Source organism: Gasterosteus aculeatus, chromosome 1, assembly GCF_964276395.1.
Source record: "Gasterosteus aculeatus chromosome 1, fGasAcu3.hap1.1, whole genome shotgun sequence".
NCBI lineage: Eukaryota > Metazoa > Chordata > Actinopteri > Perciformes > Gasterosteidae > Gasterosteus > Gasterosteus aculeatus.
The window spans coordinates 1,916,648-1,938,257 of NC_135688.1; the positions used below are offsets into that span (position 1 = coordinate 1,916,648).

At 47.2% G+C, this 21,610-nt stretch overlaps 1 protein-coding gene across 1 annotated transcript in view; it reads left to right on the plus strand.

The window, feature by feature from the left end:
• The first annotated feature begins 1,374 nt into the window (after window positions 1-1,374).
• Window positions 1,375-21,610, plus strand: part of LOC120819085 (chloride channel protein 2) — a 35,917-nt gene continuing 15,681 nt past the window's right edge. The window contains exons 1-12 of the mRNA XM_078106929.1: window positions 1,375-1,610; window positions 4,512-4,647; window positions 11,589-11,720; window positions 12,307-12,435; window positions 12,981-13,114; window positions 14,889-14,966; window positions 17,293-17,371; window positions 17,602-17,727; window positions 18,166-18,250; window positions 19,117-19,218; window positions 20,018-20,102; window positions 20,842-20,997. Of these exons, the coding sequence (XP_077963055.1) occupies window positions 1,560-1,610; window positions 4,512-4,647; window positions 11,589-11,720; window positions 12,307-12,435; window positions 12,981-13,114; window positions 14,889-14,966; window positions 17,293-17,371; window positions 17,602-17,727; window positions 18,166-18,250; window positions 19,117-19,218; window positions 20,018-20,102; window positions 20,842-20,997 (1,293 nt within the window). The 5' untranslated portion in view covers window positions 1,375-1,559. The remainder of the gene's footprint in view (window positions 1,611-4,511; window positions 4,648-11,588; window positions 11,721-12,306; window positions 12,436-12,980; window positions 13,115-14,888; window positions 14,967-17,292; window positions 17,372-17,601; window positions 17,728-18,165; window positions 18,251-19,116; window positions 19,219-20,017; window positions 20,103-20,841; window positions 20,998-21,610) is intronic.

Consider the following 21,610-nt stretch of genomic DNA (forward strand, 5'->3'; position numbering starts at 1 on the left):
TAAACTCATTTTAATAAACTCCGTCATGTGACCCATTGATTTCAACAATCTAACCGTATTCTGAATACTCATCTATTTAAATTGTGACTGTAACGGAACACAGTTACTCATAATTTGTATTTTGAATACGCCGGTCCATGTATTCGTTACTGCCCAACACTGACCATGTAAGTAAGTGCTAAGGAACATACGTGTTTTTCGTGCGTATGTGGGTATGTGTCATTTCACCAGCTGCTGAAGTCAAAGAAAATGCAGACCAGAGCTCTTGAGGCAGACGTGGTGTAATTTATTCCTTTTCTTATGACTCAGGTTCTACGTGTTCTCACCTCAACCCATTGGGACTAATAATCAAGTGTGTGGCTGTTTAAAATAGTGAGGTTAAATCTTGAGGTCACCTACTTGGTAACTTTCAGCCGAGCAGACCGACCCGCTGGAGGATGTCCAATGGTTCTTCGATAAAAACCCTAAAGAGGACTAAAGAAGGTGAAATGTGGAGGGCTTCTCCTCCGACCCGACCCGTCCCTTCTGTCAACACGGACCCCGAGAAAAGGAACAACGTGGCTCCGCGAGCAGGCCGGTCTGCTGCAGGGCCACAAGCCGCACACACGCACCTCGACCTCCATTCTCACAAGAACCTCCATCAGCTCCAGCAGAGACCAGTCCACCGTGGACAGACCCGTGTCCTCCAGCAGAGACCAGTCCACCGTGGACAGACCCGTGTCCTCCAGCAGAGACCAGTCCACCCTGGACAGACCCGTGTCCTCCAGCAGAGACAGTCTGCATGAACCTTCTCTGCACCACTCAGCCGTTCCCGCTGTGGGATGTGGGCTTACACATGGTCCACTTTATGCCTCACAGGGACAAATGTAGATCATCGCATTTTACAAGCGCGTGTAGAAAATGTATGAAAAAGCGGGCAGAACAAAAACCAACGCACGAGACACGAGTTGAATGAAGTTTGTTTTTAGGGCCCCGGAGAGGCCTAATTTAAAGGCAATTCATAGGATTTAGCAATGATGATTTCAGTGATGTGAAGAGAGTCGTTTTCAAATAAGTGACAGCGAGGACAAACAAAAACATACTTAATTCATCCTGAAATAATTTGCTCTCATGACAAAAGTGTCCAAAGTAGTTGATGATGACTCAGGTAACTCACACCACGTGGTATTATTAGTGCTTGTCCTAATGTTCACCTTATTTATGTGTAAACAAAAAAAAAACCTGAAAGAAGCTAAATTCCTGGTAGTTTGATTGATACCTTTTTCCAGGTGGGCGGGGTCCAGTCCGCCTTCGGAACCGGTCCCGCCTCGCAGCGCGCGTCTCTGCGTCTCTGACCCGAGAGCCTTTAAAGCGAAAAACCACCGGCACGCGTCCGCTCAGTCGCACGCACGCAGCCTGAAGTCTGCGCCATGCATTGAGCGCTGCTCACGCACCTCACGCACACGCACAGAGAGAGACAGACAGACAGAGAGAGAGAGAGAGAGACAGATCGCCGCGGGGCTTCCTTCACTTCCAAGCCGAACGCGTCTCGTCGGGTCTCCGGGCGGAGACGCGCAGCCATGGCCGGGGACGGGTCCGACCAGCCGGCTCTGCAGTATGAACAAACTCTGGTAAGTTCGCCTGAACTTTGCTCCTGCGTGGAGAAACAACACCAAGAAGCCAGCATTTAGACAAAGTTCTACCCCGACTTCTGTGTCCATCACCTGTTGCGTTACTGTCGAGAAAGGTGGTCGCTGAAGACTTTTCAGGCAGAAGAGGGTCTTTTCATTCCAACACCTAGATGTTGACAAAATTGATTTGAATAATGTAGGAGTCACGTTACAAGATGTTTGTGCAAAAACCTAATTTAGCTCTCACATAACAGGTGTTTGAATGGGATTTGCTGGTATAATTCTGCCCATTCAGAACCTTGATTTTCAATTCTAGTTTGTCTCTCAAACGGTGCGTTGGCCCTCTGGGTGTCCGGAGCGCCATGCGCGGACTGCCTTGATGTCCCGCAACAGTGGATCAATTCATTGTTGTTCTGCTGTGTACAGTACATGCACGCATCATCTGTCGTGAGACGACATGCATGTGATAGTTGAGCGGCTGCTTTGCAGGCTGAAGTTTCGCAGAAATGTTAGCAGGGCCAGCAGGAGGAAGGAGAAACCCGCCTGACTGGAGTTGATTTCCAACGCACCATTGGGACACTTTAGGACACATAAGGCCTTTGGAGTGTTAAAGAAACCAACCAAAGATGCACGGGGGCCAGGGGGGTATAAGGCAGGGGTTGGCTGCGTCCTAGGCTCGGGTTCTCCACCATTATCCCCAAAACATCTCAAACTTCTCATGAGGCTTTGCACAGTCTGGGTACTTTTCACGACCGTATTCAAGGTATCTGGTTTCATTAGCATGGCAACAGTAACACACACACACACACGGTGCGGTGACTATATATTGTGTATATTGTGACCCTTGGTGTGGTAGGGCTGCGCGGTATACCGGTATAATGTGTGGTAGGGCTGCGCGGTATACCAGTATAATGTGTGGTAGGGCTGCATGGTATACCAGTATGATGTGTGGTATACAGGTATAATGTGTGGTAGGGCAGCGCGGTATACCGGTATAATGTGTGGTAGGGCTGCACGGTATACCGGTATAATGTGTGGTAGGGCTGGGCGGTATACCGGTATAATGTGTGGTAGAGCTGCGCGGTATACCGGTATAATGTGTGGTAGGGCTGTGCGGTATACCGGTATAATGTGTGGTAGGGCTGGGCGGTATACTGGTATAATGTGTGGTAGGGCTGCGCGGTATACCGGTATAATGTGTGGTAGGGCTGTGCGGTATACCGGTATAATGTGTGGTAGGGCTGCGCGGTATACCGGTATAATGTGTGGTAGGGCTGCGCGGTATACCGGTATAATGTGTGGTAGGGCTGTGCGGTATACCGGTATAATGTGTGGTAGGGCTGCGCGGTATACCGGTATAATGTGTGGTAGGGCTGGGCGGTATACCGGTATAATGTGTGGTAGGGCTGGGCGGTATACCGGTATAATGTGTGGTAGGGCTGCGCGGTATACTGGTATGATGTGTGGTAGGGCTGGGCGGTATACCGGTATAATGTGTGGTAGGGCTGCACGGTATACCGGTATAATGTGTGGTAGGGCTGCGCGGTATACCGGTATAATGTGTGGTAGGGCTGGGCGGTATACTGGTATAATGTGTGGTAGAGCTGTGCGGTATACTGGTATAATGTGTGGTAGGGCTTCCTTGGTATACCGGTATAATGTGTGGTAGGGCTGTGCGGTATACCGGTATAATGTGTGGTAGGGCTGGGCGGTATACTGGTATAATGTGTGGTAGGGCTGCGCGGTATACCGGTATAATGTGTGGTAGGGCTGCGCGGTATACCGGTATAATGTGTGGTAGGGCTGCGCGGTATACCGGTATAATGTGTGGTAGGGCTGCGCGGTATACCGGTATAATGTGTGGTAGGGCTGTGCGGTATACCGGTATAATGTGTGGTAGGGCTGCGCGGTATACCGGTATAATGTGTGGTAGGGCTGGGCGGTATACCGGTATAATGTGTGGTAGGGCTGGGCGGTATACCGGTATAATGTGTGGTAGGGCTGCGCGGTATACTGGTATGATGTGTGGTAGGGCTGGGCGGTATACCGGTATAATGTGTGGTAGGGCTGCACGGTATACCGGTATAATGTGTGGTAGGGCTGCGCGGTATACCGGTATAATGTGTGGTAGGGCTGGGCGGTATACTGGTATAATGTGTGGTAGAGCTGTGCGGTATACTGGTATAATGTGTGGTAGGGCTTCCTTGGTATACCGGTATAATGTGTGGTAGGGCTGGGCGGTATACTGGTATAATGTGTGGTAGAGCTGTGCGGTATACTGGTATAATGTGTGGTAGGGCTGCGCGGTATACCGGTATAATGTGTGGTAGGGCTGTGCGGTATACTGGTAGAGTATAGATCAGAAAAAGATTTATTGCAAAGTCTGTCGAGCCTCTGGTGGCTAGCATCCGCAACAAGCTAACATGCTAACAAGCTGCAGCTAACCGGTCAGTTGCACCAAGTTGGCCAGCGAGCAAATCCAAAGTCTCCATTCAGCCCAGCAGTCCATCTAGGTCAGCGCTGACCTGGATAGACGCGTTGAGGTGGGTCTACAACTCCCTCCTGCCCTCCCCTTCCTGTCCTCCGCCCAGGAGCATCATGGGACAGTCAGTGTCTTGCAGCGTACAAAACTTCCTGTCTTGTGTACTGCTGACTCAAGTCTTTTAGTGAGTGTGTGCGTGCCGGCCTGACCGTCGCGGGGGGGTCAGAGTGGGCCGTACGTGGCCCTCTACCTAAAATGAGTTTGGCACCCACTGATTTCGAGTCAAACTGACCATAAAGCAGGGCGGGGCTTACTGTGATTGACAGGTCGGCGACCTCGTCCCTCGTTCCAATTAACATTTGGTTCTGTGTTCAATCGAGTATTCTCACTACCCCCCCCCCCCCCCCTTTGCTCTGCAGATGTATGGCCGCTACACCCAGGAGCTCGGGGTGTTCGCCAAAGAGGAGGCGGCCCGGGTGAGGGGGAGCGGCCAGCGGCGGAGCCGGGCTCTGGACCTGCTGGACTGCGCCAAGGGGCGATGCGCCAAGTGTTGCAGTGAGTTCCACCGCCGAGTCGCCTAGAACACGGGAGAGTCACCGCGGCGCCTCTGATGGGGCCGCTGCTTTGGACCTGGGGGGGGGGGGGGGGTCCGGGTGGTGCCTCAAGCACGCAGTACAAAAGTAGAAAGTCTCATCCTGTCAGTCTACAAAATGCTGATCCGGCATTTATAACTCCAAAATATTCCACTCTGAATAAAAAGAGAAACTTTCAGTTCAAAAGGCCATGAAGATTAGAATAAATTACATGATGACACTGATGTCACACATTCTGTGTGTATAGATATTAGAATAATCTAAAAAATGAGTTTTGATATCTAATATCATTTCTCATGCCTTGTGTGGAATGAATATCCATCTGTTTGCAGAAGGCATAATCATAATAATGCATAATAATTGCATAATCACCAAATATTGTTCAGTTATGGCAGGTGGAAATATATTGTGCTTCAAAAAACTGTTTTAATGAATCCATCTTCACGATTATGCTTTTCTTCTCTATTAAGCTTTAAAAAGAGAGAAGCCGATGTCCCTGAAAAGCAGACGAATTTTGTTTTAATAAGTGAAGACAACTGACTCACTCACAACTCAAAGAAGCTCTCATTTGTACAACCGTTTTTTTCTTCTCTTTTGTTGGAGATTTGAACGCAGTATGAATCACATTTTATCAGCTCCACCTCGTACGTGTCGGATTTATCTGAGATGAGGGTCAGTGTGGCGCCTTAAAGGGTTCGATGGTGTGTGTGTGTGTGTGTGTGTGTGTGTGTGTGTGTGTGTGTGTGTGTGTGTGTGTGTGTGTGTGTGTGTGTGTGTGTGTCGCTTCGTATTTGCATATATTTTCAGCCAGTCGAAGCGACACACACACACACACACAGCTGGCGGTTATGACTGCAGCTGCTGCTCCTCACTACACCACAGTAAGGCCGAGATCCTCCTTGTGGCAGTGGCAAGTGGGTGGCATCAAACTTGAGAGCCCCACCCCCTACACGGAACCCGCCGGTCCAAACCTAAAATTAGCCTCTGTAATAAGAAGACGGGGGCTCACGTGTCTCAAATAAAATTAAATAAAATTAAATATTTACAGCAGCTGACCTGTCGTACAAATAACAGTTGTTTCTGGGAAAAATTGGCTCCTCCCACCCAGCGTGCCGTCGTGACGCCGACTGATTTACTGGCGATTGCCGCTGCCTGCCACAAAGTTGCCACCCACTTGCCACTGCCACAAGGAGGATCTCGCTGTCACTCCTACACCACGTTGATACAGAAATAGATATTTATGCATACGACTAGATTTGTAATATGAATAATAATGACAATAGAGCTGAAGTAAAGTCAGCTGGTCCTGCTAGCGTAGCTTAGCATAGCCGACCATTAACTGACCACTTGACTCTGGAGGAATCGGATGAATGCTCAGGTCGGTTTAAAGCTCAACCACTGGTTTCAAACCACTTTTTCAATTAGTTTATTATGTTTCCGAGGTAACCGCGGGTAAAAGATGTTGTCACGTCTTGTGTGCGGTGAGTTTGTCCTAAAAAGACATGAAAGTAAGTTAGGAGTGTATCCTGTCAAACTAAAACCTTTTGACTGAAGCTTTTCTACATCATTGGATGTAACTTTCTGATCCAAATGATGTAGAAAAATGAGATAACAACCATGTAGCTGCATTGAAATGAATCCTCTTTCAAAATGGGAAATGTCGCACAGTAGAACCTTGACAAAAAGAAAAATGAAAATGAGTGGTTTGAGGTTTTCAGGAACATTCAGGAAATTCCATTCATGAATTTCAGGAACAGATGTAGAGATATCAGAAAAGAGTCGTTGGATGGATGAATGTAGTCAGAAGACACCTCTTCGTACGGAAATGTTTTGGCTAAGAGCAGTTAACCTCCAGCTCTGAAAAGCCATAGAGGAAGTTCCTTTGAGCTGCGTTCTCTGTAGTGACCAGTTATTTATTACTGTGGCGTCACTTAACTACAGTTAGTAAATTGCAAAGGTGTTATTTCTCTTACATAATGAAATACTCATTTATATGATGAGCAGGCGGCAACCTTACGCGTCTGATTTAAAGCTGCGTTCTGTGTAGTGACCAGCAGGGGGCGACTCCTCTGCTCCCATAGACGTCTATGAGGAAATGACTCTACTTCTCTGTAGTGACCAGCAGGGGGCGACTCCTCTGCTCCCATAGACGTCTATGAGGAAATGACTCTACTTCTCTGTAGTGACCAGCAGGGGGCGACTCCTCTGCTCCCATAGACGTCTATGAGGAAATGACTCTACTTCTCTGTAGTGACCAGCAGGGGGCGACTCCTCTGCTCCCATAGACGTCTATGAGGAAATGACTCTACTTCTCTGTAGTGACCAGCAGGGGGCGACTCCTCTGCTCCCATAGACGTCTATGAGGAAATGACTCTACTTCTCTCTTGATTTATTCCCTCAGTAAACATTGTAAACATGAGTTTATGGTCTCAGTCTCTAGTTTGAAGTCTTCTTCAACACAGCGTGATGTTCATTTAGAGTCAAGCTTCTTGTGAGCTTCACAGCGGGACAATGGTGGCGTGTGGTCCTTGCGGTCCTCCCTACGTGTGTGTGATGTCAGGTGTGTGATCTGCAGGCCGTCAGGGAGAATCTTCTCGGCCTCCGTCAGCCTGCCTGTTCACGGTGCACAATTTGACACAATTTGATATATTCCCTCATAATCCATCTTTTCTCTTTTCTTTTTAACCATTTACAGTTTCAATTACATTTTTCGGTAGGGTGAAGTTAACTGATATAATCTCCTCGCGTCGCCACGGAACTAATTTCGTTCTATTCTTATTGTGCGTAAAGATGCAAAAAATTCAGCTGTAAGGGTTCAATAATGACGTGTGTGTGTGTGTGTGTCCATAAGGTGATGAAATATAGCTGGCAGTTTCCCTCCCTCAGTTCAACCACGACCCTATGTCATTTAATTGATTCCAGGACACACACACACACACACACACACACACACACACACACACACAGCGTTTCGCTTCAACAGGTGTGATGTCAGCACGACCTTAGCTTAGCGTGGCGCCACATGTTGCCACGGTGACCGTCAACAGTTGCCCACATGCTCTCGTCTTCTTTTTCTTCTCTTTTCTTTCTTTTTCCATTTCGCCCCCCACAACCCCCCGTCTGTACACGTGATTTGAAAAGCTCGATTTAAAATGAGGCGGAGAGGTGCAACACACACACACACACGCACACAAACTCACACCAACACACACGCTTGTTAAGTGGTGACACTAACCAATTAGGCGGCGTGCGTCCGTGTTCTGCCGGCCCTCTAATCCTTTCTGACACGTTGTCACAGACGTTTATCGAGGATCAGAGGAACATTTCTGAATTAACTTTATTTGACTGTAAAACAACAACAAGAACAAACAGCGTCGGCCTGCTGGGTAAACCGGCGGGATGAATATTAATCACTAAACTCTTTGACACGGAGCCAAAAAACGTTATGCGATGGCTCTTTTTTTTGAGGATCCTCAATGAAACGAACTCCATGGCGGCGACATCAGCAGAAGTTCCTAAACTAACGCTGGGAGCGACGCGGCGCCCGCTGAGGTCACGGCCACATCTCTCCCGCTCCTCCAATGTCGCCCACCTGTGGCTCCAAACATTTCAAGTTCCTCACTCACAGCCTCGGACGGAGGAAATGAGACGTGGTGATCGGATTAGACGTTCGGACGCACTTCACCTCGCCGTGGACCGCATCCATCAAGGAGAAAGGAAAAGGGGAGTGAATCCTGGAGGATTGGATGAAAAAAAATGATCCAGAGCTAATTTCTGTTTCTCATTTTTTCGATTATCATTTGGGGTCCTCGCTCCGAGGCTTTTTTTTTTGCCTCGGCGTGTCGGCGTGCAGCACTTTATCTTTTTGACATTAATTTCTTCTCACATGATGGACGTGGTGAAAAGCATTTTGTCGTCCTGCTAGTCCGTTTTAACATTTCATTAAACTTTTAAATACTCCAGTTAGCCTGGTGGATATTGACTCATATTAGTTGTATATTTGCATAAGGTCAAGCCAATAAAGAATAAAAAAAAGTATGAATTATTATTCATTTAAAAATGTATAAAAAGTGAAGAACCACACGTCACAGTTAGCACGTTAGCTCGCTGACTGCTGAGAATTAAGCTAAGGCTTCGTCTGTGTGTGTGTGTGTGTGTGTGTGTGTGTGTGTGTGTGTGTGTGGGTGGCGTCTCCTGCTGGCGGAACCGGAGGCCGGGTCCATTTGCGCTTGAGATGCACATCAACCGGCCTCTGCAGTCATTTAGTCATACGTGGGTATTAAACCCCCCCGATGGGGCCGAATACGGTCAGAATATTGTATATTAATATTATGGTCCAAAAAATCTCTCCGCCTTCATCTGCTTAGACGAGTTTTTATTTGAATTTTTTTCATCAGCCCCTCAAGGAACATTAAACGGACGCGTCACGCTGTCTGGGAGCTGCTTTTACATCACCCCTCTGGAGTGTGTGTGTGTGTGTGTGTCGCCTCATTAAGCACACATCGTACTGCCGCCATTAGACGAGCGCGGTGATCGAGTGCAACACGCCCCGTGTCTGAACATCTCATTTGCATAAGCATCCCCACCTTTTACGTCTCATTAGCATATCCCAAACGTGGAGCCGCTCCAGTCGTGGTGGAGCGACTTTTTCGAAGCATTTATTAGAATAAATGTATACAAACAAAGGTTTATAATATTAATATTGTAATATAAAGGCCCTTTTATATAGGCCCGATTTTATATATAAAGGACCTTTTATTGAAACAGGACACTGCTGACGTCTTTACTGTACATACAGTAACTACCCAACGAACCCCCTCCAACACACACACACACACACACACACACACACACACACACACACACACATACACACACACACACTAAAAGGTTTTAAAAAAGCTCTTTTACGTTTTACACTCTCACATGTCACCCTGCATAACAGATGAGGTGGTGTTTGAATAATTGGGCTTTATGTGGAAGCGGTGTCAGAATCGTGTGTGTGTGTGTGTGTGTGTGTTTCTCCTGCATGTTGATCTCCTCATAATAGACCCAGCGTGTGATGGATGGATGTTCGGGTCAGTTTGATGTGTACAAATAGTCAGAATGTCTCTTCTCATTGGAGACCCCAGGTCACTGCGGGGGGGGGGGGTTGTATTTCCAGGCTGTTCAGCAGGTATCAGGAGCCGCGTGTACAGAACATTTGGCTTTCTCAGCACAATAGCAGTTAGCAGTCGATAAATAAATACCCAGCATGCAGTTCTGTGCCCGGTGGTCCTGAGTCGTGTGTTTCGCTGCGGAGCCGAACCCTCGAGCAGCTTCGGGGCGTTCGCTGCTCCCCGTCACATTTTGTGTTTTTTTTCGCTGCGATGTTAAAGTCGTGCTTCTCCATGAGGAGGAGGAACAGTTGGTCTCCGGAGAGACGAGCAGCGCACATTTTGTGTTGTTTTTTTACACTATCCAAGTCAGAGGGATCACTTGGGGGTGAGGGAGTGATGGGGGAGGAGGGGGCAGCTGTCAGTCAGTCCGTCCTTTACCATCTCGCCTCCGGCTTCTTGACGCCAAGCCGGGGAACCTCCTGCTCTGTGTATCCACGGCAACCTAAGTGAGTCCCGGCAGGTACGTGGTCGTTACCCCTCACATCGAGGTGAGGGGGGGGGAGAAGAGCGAGATGGGGGGGAGGAAAGGAGGGCAGCGGATTAGGCCTGTGAGGGAGGAGATGAGAGGCAAAGTCAGGGGTTGAATGTGATTAGCAAAAAGCAGAAGAAGAAGAAGAAGAAGAGGGGAGTCGGAGGGAGGGGTGATTGGATCAGGGGGGGAGGGATGGAAGGGGGGAGCGGTGCAGTGGGTGAGTCAGAAAGAGAGTGATTGGGAACCAGCAAGCTGCTTATTGCGTGTCATGTAGGATAAATACAGCAACCTGTGTGTGTGTGTGTGTGTGTGTGTGTGTGTGTGTGTGTGTGTGTGTGTGTGTGTGTGTGTGTGTGTGTGTGTGTGTGTGTGTGTGTGTGTGTGTGTGTGTGTGTGTGTGTGTGTGTGTGTGTGTGTGCGTGCGTGGGGCAGAAAAGGCTAATAAGAGACAACTAAATACCTCACCAAAAAGACAAGAACGCACGCAGACACACACACACACACACACTCAGTTACATTGAGTGTCTGGGTGACAGAAGGTGTCCAAGAACACAGACGGCCTGTAGGTGGGATGAGACACACACACACACACACACACACACACACACACACAGTAGATTACAATCTAAATATACACATGCACAAAGCTTATTCTCTCAGACGTAACGGTCTGTGGAGCAATAGCAAACAAAGGCGTGTGTGTGTGTGTGTGTGTGTGTGTGTGTGTGTGTGTGTGTGTGTGTGTGTGTGTGTTACACAGCTCCTGGAGGAGTTGATTGGGGGGGAAGGTGTGCACATAAGTGTTTTCATAGCAGTCCCTCCCACCGCCTGTCTGTCAGTCTCGCCTCCACTTTAATGTTACATCATTTTTTTTTTTTTTTTTACCTCACCAAATAATAATAATGAGCATTTGTTCTGTATGCTAGAGACGTGTGTGTGTGTGTGTGTGTGTGTGTGTCTTAGCTAAAGGGCCCCGCACCCTAAAATATAGAAGGGAATTTCGCCACATACCTCGAGGTACGTCTGACCTTGTTTGGGCTTCAGCAGCAAACAGTTTCTTTATTGTTCGACACGTCCTTCAATGTGTCCTTTAGGAATCAGTTAATAAAGAAATGCGTGTTTACTGGAGAAAATCTCAGATGTGTCTTCAGTTCGTCTGCAGGCAACAATACGACGCGTAACATGAGCCCAGGATCTTAAATAACAACGACTAATGGCTTCATTCGACTTCCCTGTGATGTGGTGTTTTTGTGCGTCGTCGTCTCCCTGCAGTCGGCACGGCGCGCTGTCGGAAGTTCCTGATCTCGTGGGTCGGGGAGGACTGGGTCTTCCTCATCCTGCTGGGAATCCTCATGGCCCTGCTCAGCTGGGGGATGGACTTCTGCGTGGGCCTCTGTCTACAAGGTGAGGGGGGGGGGGACCGATGGTTTGGAGCATGAGGAGGCGGCAAAGGCAGGTGACTTCAGAGGAGGAGGAGGAGGTATTGATGAGATAAGATACAGGGAGAAAGTTGGAGAATTTCCTCTGAATGACCAACGTGATCTCCAAAACCTGTTCGTAAAAATGTATACAAAAATCTTCAACATACAAATTTGTAACAATACATAGAAACTGGCGGCGGTTAACCACGCCCCTTGAGTCAACAACATGGCGGACCCTGTTGGATTCTTGAGTGAACGTCTCTCCGCCATGTTGGATTTTTTGAGGGGGTTAGGGTTAGTATTGTATTCTTCTTCTCAAGTTAACATTGAGCTCTCATTTAAATGGATTCCTCAGGTTCTGTGTGTGTGTTCTGTGCGTTTTGTGCTCTCAAGGAGGATCCAACCGAGTCCTGTCACTTCCAGTTATTTTAATTGGATACAGAACATGAGGAACCGCCTGTCCTGAGACACACACACACACACACATTGTGTCTTCAAACTGTTTATTCGACGGCTCCCCTGATTGTACATTAATGTGTGTGTGTGTGTGTGTGTGTGTGTGTCCACAGCACAGATGTGGATGTACGGCGGTCCGGACCGCAACGTGTTCCTGCAGTATCTGGTCTGGGTCACGTACCCCGTGGTCCTCATCATCTTCTCTGCCGGCTTCACACAGATCCTCGCCCCCCATGCTGTTGGTACGACAACACACACACACACACACACACACACAGCCACAGTCCTGCAGTCTTTTTTTCATCCTGACACCCGTCACCGCCTTAAAGAATTATTTATGAAACACGCTTCAGCAAAAGTGCTTCAGATAAAACATCAATGCAAATAAAACCTTAAAAGCACAATTAGGAAAAACTGATTTAAGAACCGGGAGAAGAAACAAAAAGACACAACACAGAAGAAGCCACATGAAGGCCTGAAGAAGGTCTGCTGCAGCCTGATTTTGAATTAATCCACTAGTTCATTACGAAAAAAACACTCCATGGTCAAAATTAGCTTGTCAATTTCTTTTGTTACCACCAGACGAGGTTCATCTCGCAGGGATAGTTGGACCCGTGCAACATCTGCAAAATATGCAACATCTGCAAAATCCCACAAAGGACACAACACAATAAATGATCCAGTTTCTTTCTTTTTTTTAGTAGTTGATAGATTGTGTAGAACCAGGCTAGCTAAGCTAAGCTAAGCTACAGCTAAAGCTAAAGCAGTGAACTTACCTCCTCTGCAGGATCAGGGATTCCAGAGATGAAGACCATCCTGAGAGGAGTCGTGCTGAAGGAATACCTGACCTTCAAAACCTTCGTGGCCAAGGTCGTCAGCCTCACTTTCACTCTGGGCAGCAGAATGCCGCTGGGCAAAGAGGTAACACACACGCACACACACACCAGCTGACAACTCGATAGTCGATCAAGCTATGACTCATATACCAAGAGATGTTTGTTGAACTGAAATGACTCCTAAATGTTTTCCGTTTCCTGCCATTGCCAGACAGCAATGACAGAGAGCAAGACGGACCACGCAAAACAAATGGTGGATAGAGAAGGCACAGGAAATCCAGTCTTTCGCTGATAGATTTGACTGCATTGTAAAAGTTGTGCATATAATTTCTATCCACGGCCCAACAAATCACTGCATCACTCCCCTGAAAACTGCAGATGGGCTCAAAGATCAGCAGTGCACTGGAGAGGTGGGCTGAACATTTTGACAACCTGCTTAATCAGGACTCTGAAACAGATCACCCCATCCTGGAGCAAATGCCTCAACCTCAACCAACCCCCGACCTTCCTGGAGGTTCTGTTAGCCGTCTCCTGGCATCGATAATATTCCTGCAGCCTGAGTACAAGAGCGCTACGTCAACACATCCTTAAAGTATGGGCAGATGAAAACATCCCACAGCAATGGAGAGATGCCAAAATTGTCACCATCTACAAGACCAAAGGTTAGCAGACCATTTGTGGCAACCACGGGGGTATATCACTCCTCGCCACTGCTGGTAAGGTCCTGGCCAAGGTGTTGCTGCAGAGGCTTCTCAACAACATCACAGAGTCATTGCTCCCAGAATCACAGTCCGGTTAGGATGCCCTACTAAGATTGTGAACCTCCTCCGACAGTTTCATGATGGTATGAGTGCGAGGGTGACAATTAAAGAACAAGAGTTTGCCTCCTTCCCTGTGTGCTCAGGGGGTCAAGCAGGGGTGTTTACTAGCGCCAGTGCTCTTTAACATCTTCCTCCTATGCGTCACCCAGCTTCTCCTTAAGGCATTTGAGGACAACAGCGGGGTGACAGTAGTTTATGGGCTAGATGGCAACCTCTTCAACATCAGGAGGTTGCAATCAACAACCAAGCTGCACAGAGTGAGGATCCTTGTGCTGCAGTATGCAGACGTCTGCGCTCTTGTGGTTCACACTCCACAAGACCTCCAGGCTGTCCCGGATGCAGCTGTAAAGGGCTACAGCAGGATGGGGCCGACCATCAACATCACCAAAACAGAGGTAGTCTGTCAGTGGAGCACATCCACTGTCTCCAGCGCATGCTGGGAATCACCTGGCGTGACCATACTGAGATCCTCAGGAGAGCATGGAGGCCACCATCACCCATCACCAACTACGATGGCTGGGGCACGTTGTAAGGATGCCCCTCAATCGCCTGCTTCACACAGGTGCTGAGTGGGCAACTCGCCCAAGGCCAACGCTCTGCCGGAGGGCAGAAGAAGCTCTACAAAGACCAACTCAAAGCGGCGCTAAAAAAGTGCAAAATCAGGCCCGGGGACTTGGAGGGATTCTGACCGTTACGCCGGGCGTCAGACGTGCCAAGAAGAAGGCAAAAAATAAAAATAACCCAGGTTGCCAGTAGCACCACTATGATACACACATGTAACACCTGCAACAAGACCCGTGGGTCCAGGATAGGACGATACAGTCGGCAGAGAACTCACCGCTGAAAGGCAGAAGTGGACGTCGTCATCGGCTTCGATGGACAACTGAAATCAAGCAAAGCTCGCGTGTGTGTGTGTGTGTGTGTGTGTACTCCAGAATGTTAATGCTTACTGCGGCCTCTGAGGTCGGTGGGTCACGTGCACACGTAGTCATGTGCACACGTAGTAAAATAAACTTGTTCCCTCTCTCGTCCCATCAGAGTCCGTTCGTGCACATCGCCAGTCTGTGCGCCGCTATGATCAGCAAGTTCATGTCTCTGTTCGGAGGGATTGAGGAGGTGAGTCTTCTTCTTCTTCTTTCTATTAGTTTTAGACTCACGAAGCTCTCACAGCTTTAAGCTCAAAGAGCCCATTTAAATTAAGGACACCTGTCATTAATAAGGACGTGGCGCATTTTAAAGTCCTGGTTTGGGTCCTTCTTTCCCTTCATTGGAAAACACTGATTGTTGCAAACTGGCTTCTAAACCTCTTTTGGGACGCAAGTCAACAGAGTTGTTGTGCGTCACTTCCTGGGTCAGGATGAAGAGGAGCGAGGTGCAAAGAGGGGGAGAAGATGATGACAGCAGGAGAAAGAAGAACAGAGAGAATGAATTATGACGCGTGTGAAGTGAACGGCGGGCGAGTTCAGACCGACGCGTCTGCACTTCTTCACTCTGTTCGTCTTCATTTCAGAGCAGAGAGATCAAGAATCGAGCGTCACCGCCTCACACGAGGCTCGAGGTTTCTTCTTCTTTACGTCCGTTAATTCATTATTATTATAATTAATTCATCTCTTGTCAAGTCAACATCCGGTTCAACCTCATCTTATAGATTCTTTAGTCAGTGTGAACATTCTCTGCACTTAATATCTTTAGGGAGGAAAATATTTTAAAAAACACAGCAATGTGATGTCTTACACACACACACACACACACATTAAGAATGAAGTAATAGACCAAAGGTTTAATAGAATCTAATGTTTAGCTCTTAGGCAGCATTAAAACACATACATACAACATACTGTTTAAACACCTAAAAACAAGTATGTTAAGGCGTATGAGGCAGCGCCCACGTGTGTCTCCAAAAGACATGTCTCTCCCGTCTAGATGTCCACTACACTTACAACGCGTCCTGCCCCCCCATCGTCCCCCTCTTAATGATCTCCTGTAATCATTGTCGTCAGCTCCACAGTGCTGCATTGTGATGCATTGTGATGCATTGTGCTGCATTGTGATGCATTGTGATGCATTGTGCTGCATTGTGCTGCATTGTGATGCATTGTGATGCATTGTGCTGCATTGTGCTGCATTGTGATGCATTGTTATGCATTGTGGTACATTGTGGTGCATTGTGCTGCATTGTGCTGCATTGTGGTGCATTGTGGTGCATTGTGGTGCATTGTGATGCATTGTGATGCATTGTGATGCATTGTGTGATGCATTGTGATGCATTGTGATGCATTGTGATGCATTGTGTGATGCATTGGGATGCATTGTGATGCATTGTGATGCATTGTGTGATGCATTGGGATGCATTGTGATGCATTGTGATGCGGCTTGTGTGTCTCTCTGCTGTTTGAACGCTGATGTAACCTCGTCAGTAAAGTAAAAGCACTTAACTTGGTCTCTCACTCCCTCGCTTCCTGAAGGAGCCCAGTCTCGCTGGTATCAAGGTAACCCAAGCGCTTAGTTCCCAGCATGCCCGGCGGTCGATGTTGATGATGTCATGCTGCATCATGTTTAGTGTGGTGGAAATTGGCTTATTTGAGGAAATTGCACTTTCTTGTTTCTTGTTCTCCTGAGTTTGTACCCTATGGTTGAATGTCGCTTTGGATAAAAGCGTCCGCTAAATGACATGTAATGTAATGTAATGTTATGGTGTTCATGTGTCTGGACACGTTTTACCTTCTCCTCTAGAATTTAAAATGATTCGTTTGGATGTGAAGTCGTACAAACTTTGACAGGAAGACAATCAATGTAAAGTATTGAAATAGAACAAAAATGTTGATTATTTGCTTCTTACTTTGCTGCTGATATTTATCACAGCTTTTTTTTTTTTTAAATATATATTAGATTTTTTAATGAATCCAACTCAGTAGCTCAAAACTCTGTACACTCTGTGGCTTATCCTGCTCTCACACACACACACACACACACACTCTTGTTTTTACTGGCATGCTGCTTGAAATAAGTCTCATAGGAATAAAGGTAGAGAAGTGGGGGGGGGCTTCTGCATGAAACCTCTTCATCCACCACTTTTCTTTTTTTGTATTTTATCCTCGTTTTTGCTCCATCAGCTTTGTGGTTGTGCTTTATTTCTGAACGGTAACGAGTTTGTCATTATAGTTCTTTTATGATATTTCTTTTTTTTTTTTTTTTAACAGTTACACATGTGCACTTTATTAATTGTGTAACAGCAACAGGTTACCTACACAATACTCTGAATACTGTAAATATGTTCACATGTATCACATTCACCGTGTGAGGAATACAGTATGAATATAACACACTCGGATATATCAATGTAACCTGCTGCGTTGTGTGATCCACCACGTGTGAGGTAATTAAAGGAGCCCAACGGGGTGAAGCGATGAAATGTAACTCGTGTGAACTCTTCCGTCCTCAGAACGAGTCGAGGAGCATCGAGATGCTGGCGGCGGCCAGCGCCGTGGGCGTGAGCTGCTGCTTCGCCTCCCCCATCGGAGGTGAGCGAAGCTCGTGTGACGCTTACAGCGAGCGTCAAAATTCAGTTTCATTGCCACGATAATTATTTGACGTTTTTAAATCCACCGTTTGTAAATTTGTTTTTCAAATATCTGCGTATTTCACACCACTACGTGTGTTATTAGTGCAGTGGACCCATGTTGTGTGTGTTCTTCATGGTGTTTAGTGTGTGGCGGTCTAACGTGTGGCGTTCGCTCCGTGTGTGTTGCAGGAGTGTTGTTCAGTATTGAAGTGACGGCCACGTTTTTTGCGGTGAGGAACTACTGGAGAGGTTTCTTTGCTGCTACCATCAGTGCCTTCATCTACAGAATGCTGGCCGTGTGGAACGGGGACGAAGGTACGGCCCAAAACTGTTTTATAGATTTAAAGAACCTTTTACATTCCACACTATAGAAGGTCGGTGACGCCGCTAAGACTCGGGTTACTCCCACGGCCGTGACTCAAACGTCTTTAAAGAAGAAATAACTCAGAGAATGTTACAGTCAAACGGATTATAAAGGGGCGGGAGAACGCGCTGATTGACAGGTCCCCCCCCTCCTCAGTCCAGATACATGTTCTGTTCTGTCCTGGTCACTGGTTGCAAAAAGCCAAGATGGCGGCCTGCACACAACGGCGAACTCTGCGCTTCAAAGCGTCGGGCTGCGAACCAAAAGAGTGTCGTCATGACGACGACACACGTCCACCTCTCCTCCTCGGGGGTCTCTGGGTCTTACAGTGAGATGCTGAGATGACTGCAGCATGTTCTCCTTCCTCACCCTTTGTCGTCCTTCCCCAGAGACCCTCACGGCTCTTTATAAAACACACTTCCGGCTCGACTTCCCCTCTGACCTCCAGGAGCTTCCCGCCTTCGCCGTCCTCGGGTGAGCTTCCTTTTGATTTCACGGAAAAGTGCACGTGGAATATGAGCTTGGCGTGGAGCGCATGTCCTGTGCACATCCTCCCGTGGCATCTAACTTTTAACTGATTTTTAGGAGCAAAGGGGTGTGTGTGTGTGCTGCATCGGTGACTGTGTGTGTGGATTCCATCTTCTTCTGCAAATAGCTGTCAAGCGAGGAAAGTCGGTCAGTGTCTCAGCAAACTGGGCCAGTTTGCTCTGTGCTTCCTGCTGCAGAGGACGCGCTTTCTTCTACTGTTTACACCTGCGAAGCGCGAATGTATCATCATTTTAAAGATGTTTATGAAGCCTCATCTGCTCATAATTTGAGTATTCAACAAAGCAAGCGATGCCATCACCGTTAATTATATTCATTACTGTCATTATATTGTATTTAAATGTGATCATACGCTCTGTGCTTGTGGTTTGCTTTAAGTAAGTCATGTAAGTCACACCTTCACCTGCCCCCCCCCCCCACGTCCCTCGAGAACCAGAATCTCGACCCTCGTTCTGGTCTAGAAACTCAAACGAGGATTCATCTTTCGAAGAATTCCAGCGTCGTGTCCATAATTTATTCAAAGGTATTCGAGGGAATTAATAATGCAGGAAGATAAATTTCTCCGCATTAGGTTGTCTGAGTCTGTTCTTTCCTCCTGGAGATGAAGAGGACTCCCACCGACAGCTCTTCCTCCCCTTCTTTGTTTGTTCTCCTTTCATGTCTTTCCTCCCTCGCTTCCTGTCCTTCCCACACGTTTCATAGACTTTCTCCTTTTACTCTCTGGGCCGTGGTTTGTTTAAGCCTGGACTCCTTTATTATTATTGACATTGTGTGTGTGTTCTCTACCTCTGCAGCATTGCCAGTGGCTTCATAGGGGCTTTGTTTGTCTACCTGAACCGGCTGATTGTCAAGTTCATCAGGAACCAGAAGGTCATCAACAGATTCCTCATGAAAAAGTAGGTCCAGCCAGCTGTACGGTTGATTACTGTACTTATGGGAGAAAACATCTCCATCAGTACGTAAAAGACTCACCGCTTTGTTACCTTGAATGTTTCTAGTTTGACTATGTGGCACTAAACCGGTTTGAATCCCACTCAAAGGACCACGGATACTTGAGTGTAGTTGGTCACGCATGGGAGCATCTGAAATGTCATGCGGCGTTCCCCAGGGAAACATTCTGGGGCCTCTTCTGTTCAACATCTACATGCCTCCAAAAACTTTCATTGCCTAAATAGTACGATTTTGGCAATATATACGCTGTCTTTATCAGATAAAAGTTGTATTGTAATTATCTTCCATCTGTCGACAGCCAATCCGCTATATCCAAGTTTGCATTGACTTGCATTATGGTGTGTTCAGGCGTTGCTTAGTAAAGCTTAGTGAAGCGGAGTGTTGGGCCGAAAGTAAACTATTACTCTATTGGGATGCATTCAAATGTCATCATGTAAAAATGTAGTTGAGAAATGTTTGTTGAGAAACGCGGGCAAACATGGATGTTTTCCCAGCAACCTAAAATAGAATATTGGCAGTCGGTGTCTCTGCAGCTGAATCTCCAGCGTTGTGGAGGTCCGGAAACAGATTTTTCGTAGTTTTAGTTCAATTCATTAAGACCGTTTTTCATTTCTGGATTCTTCCAGGGTTAAACTGGGTGAATAGTACATCTACTTTAAGTATAATTTTGCTTTGAGGTACTTTATTACTTCCTTACAACAACTTACTAAAATTGTTGGATACCGTTGACTTCCTCTCCCTCAGGCGTCTGCTGTACCCGGTGCTCGTCACGCTGCTGATTTCCACACTAACGTTCCCACCTGGCTTCGGACAGTTCATGGCAGGCAAGGTAGGTTCTGCACGCCGCCTCGTTCCCTTAAAACGCGCTCCGCTGCCACGTGGAAGAACCCGAAAGGTCTGCAGAGAATGCAAATATCTCACATCTGGATTTATCTGATGTGTTTCCAATTTCACCCCCTTCATCAGTCAAATTATCCGAATGTAAAAGAAAGGCACATTCTGTGCAGCTTCACACACACACACACACACACACACAGCGTTGGTGATGAGTGGGTGAGTCAGGCTTCTGCCCTCTCCTCTTAAAACACTCAATTACGCGTCTTAAATCTCTGCGTCTGGCTCTTGGAGCCCTTGGCCGACATCGCCGTGACAACGGGTGACAGCTGCCCCCCCCCCCCCTCCCCTCTGCTATCTTTCATCTCAAGCGACATCTTTCAGGACCTTCTCTTCTTCCTGAAGCATTTTTATTTCCATACCCGTACGCCACTTGTTGCAGTGAATGCACGTCAACGGGCAACAGAGAAGTTGTATAGAAGCTTCCAGCCCAGAGGGGAGGACATGTTCTTCACTGAGCATGCAGGACTTGTGGAGGACCTTTGATTGACAGCAGGCCATGAGTCATGTGACGTTCTGTCAACGTCCTTTGTGGGTTTTGATCGATCGTCACTGACGGATTCAGCTGACAGATGTTAAAAATACATGAAAAAGTTCACCATTGAATCTATGCGAGAAGAAAGGAATAAAAGTACGGAGTTTATAACCAATATATGTGCCCCCCTCCCCTCCAGTTTACCGCGGAGCAGTCTCTGGTCACTCTGCTGGACAACCGGACGTGGGGCAAGCAGGGCATCCCCGAGGACTACGACTACATCGGACACTCCAACGCCTGGTTGCACCCGCAGGTCAACGTCTTCGTCACCCTGGTCCTCTTCATCGTCATGAAGGTAGGAGTGGGCGAGGAGAAGGAGGGGTGAGCGAAGGTGTGTGTGTGTGTGTGTGTGTGTGGCCTTTATTCCTTTTATATAACAGTGATTTTATTTATTAACATAAATGTGCTTTTATACAAAAGAAACGGAGGTTGTCGATGTCGCGCTCACTGCATCAAGGGCTGGTTGTGTAGTGTGCGTGTGGTGTGAAGCACACAAAGAGCTCTGCACAAGTGTGAGTGGGTGCAGAACAGACGGCAGTGGGTTATATTGTACACTGTGTGAGCGAGCGTTCGACCTACAAATATATTTTTATCTGGTTTTAAATGTAACACTCAACGTTGAAGGTAATAACGTGCCGTGCACATAACATGCTAAATTATTATTATCAAACCTGCAAACGTATTTGGCAACGTGGAGCATATATATATATATATATATATATATATATATATATATATATATATATATATATATATATATATATATATATATATTATATATTGTGTGTGTGTGTGTTTGTGCCATCGGAGTGACAGCTGGTGGAATTGTAATTGGAGCGGGGTTAGAAGAAGGGCCCCCGAGGGCCCCCGAGGGGCCCAGATACTCCCCGAGGCAATAGACAGTCCTC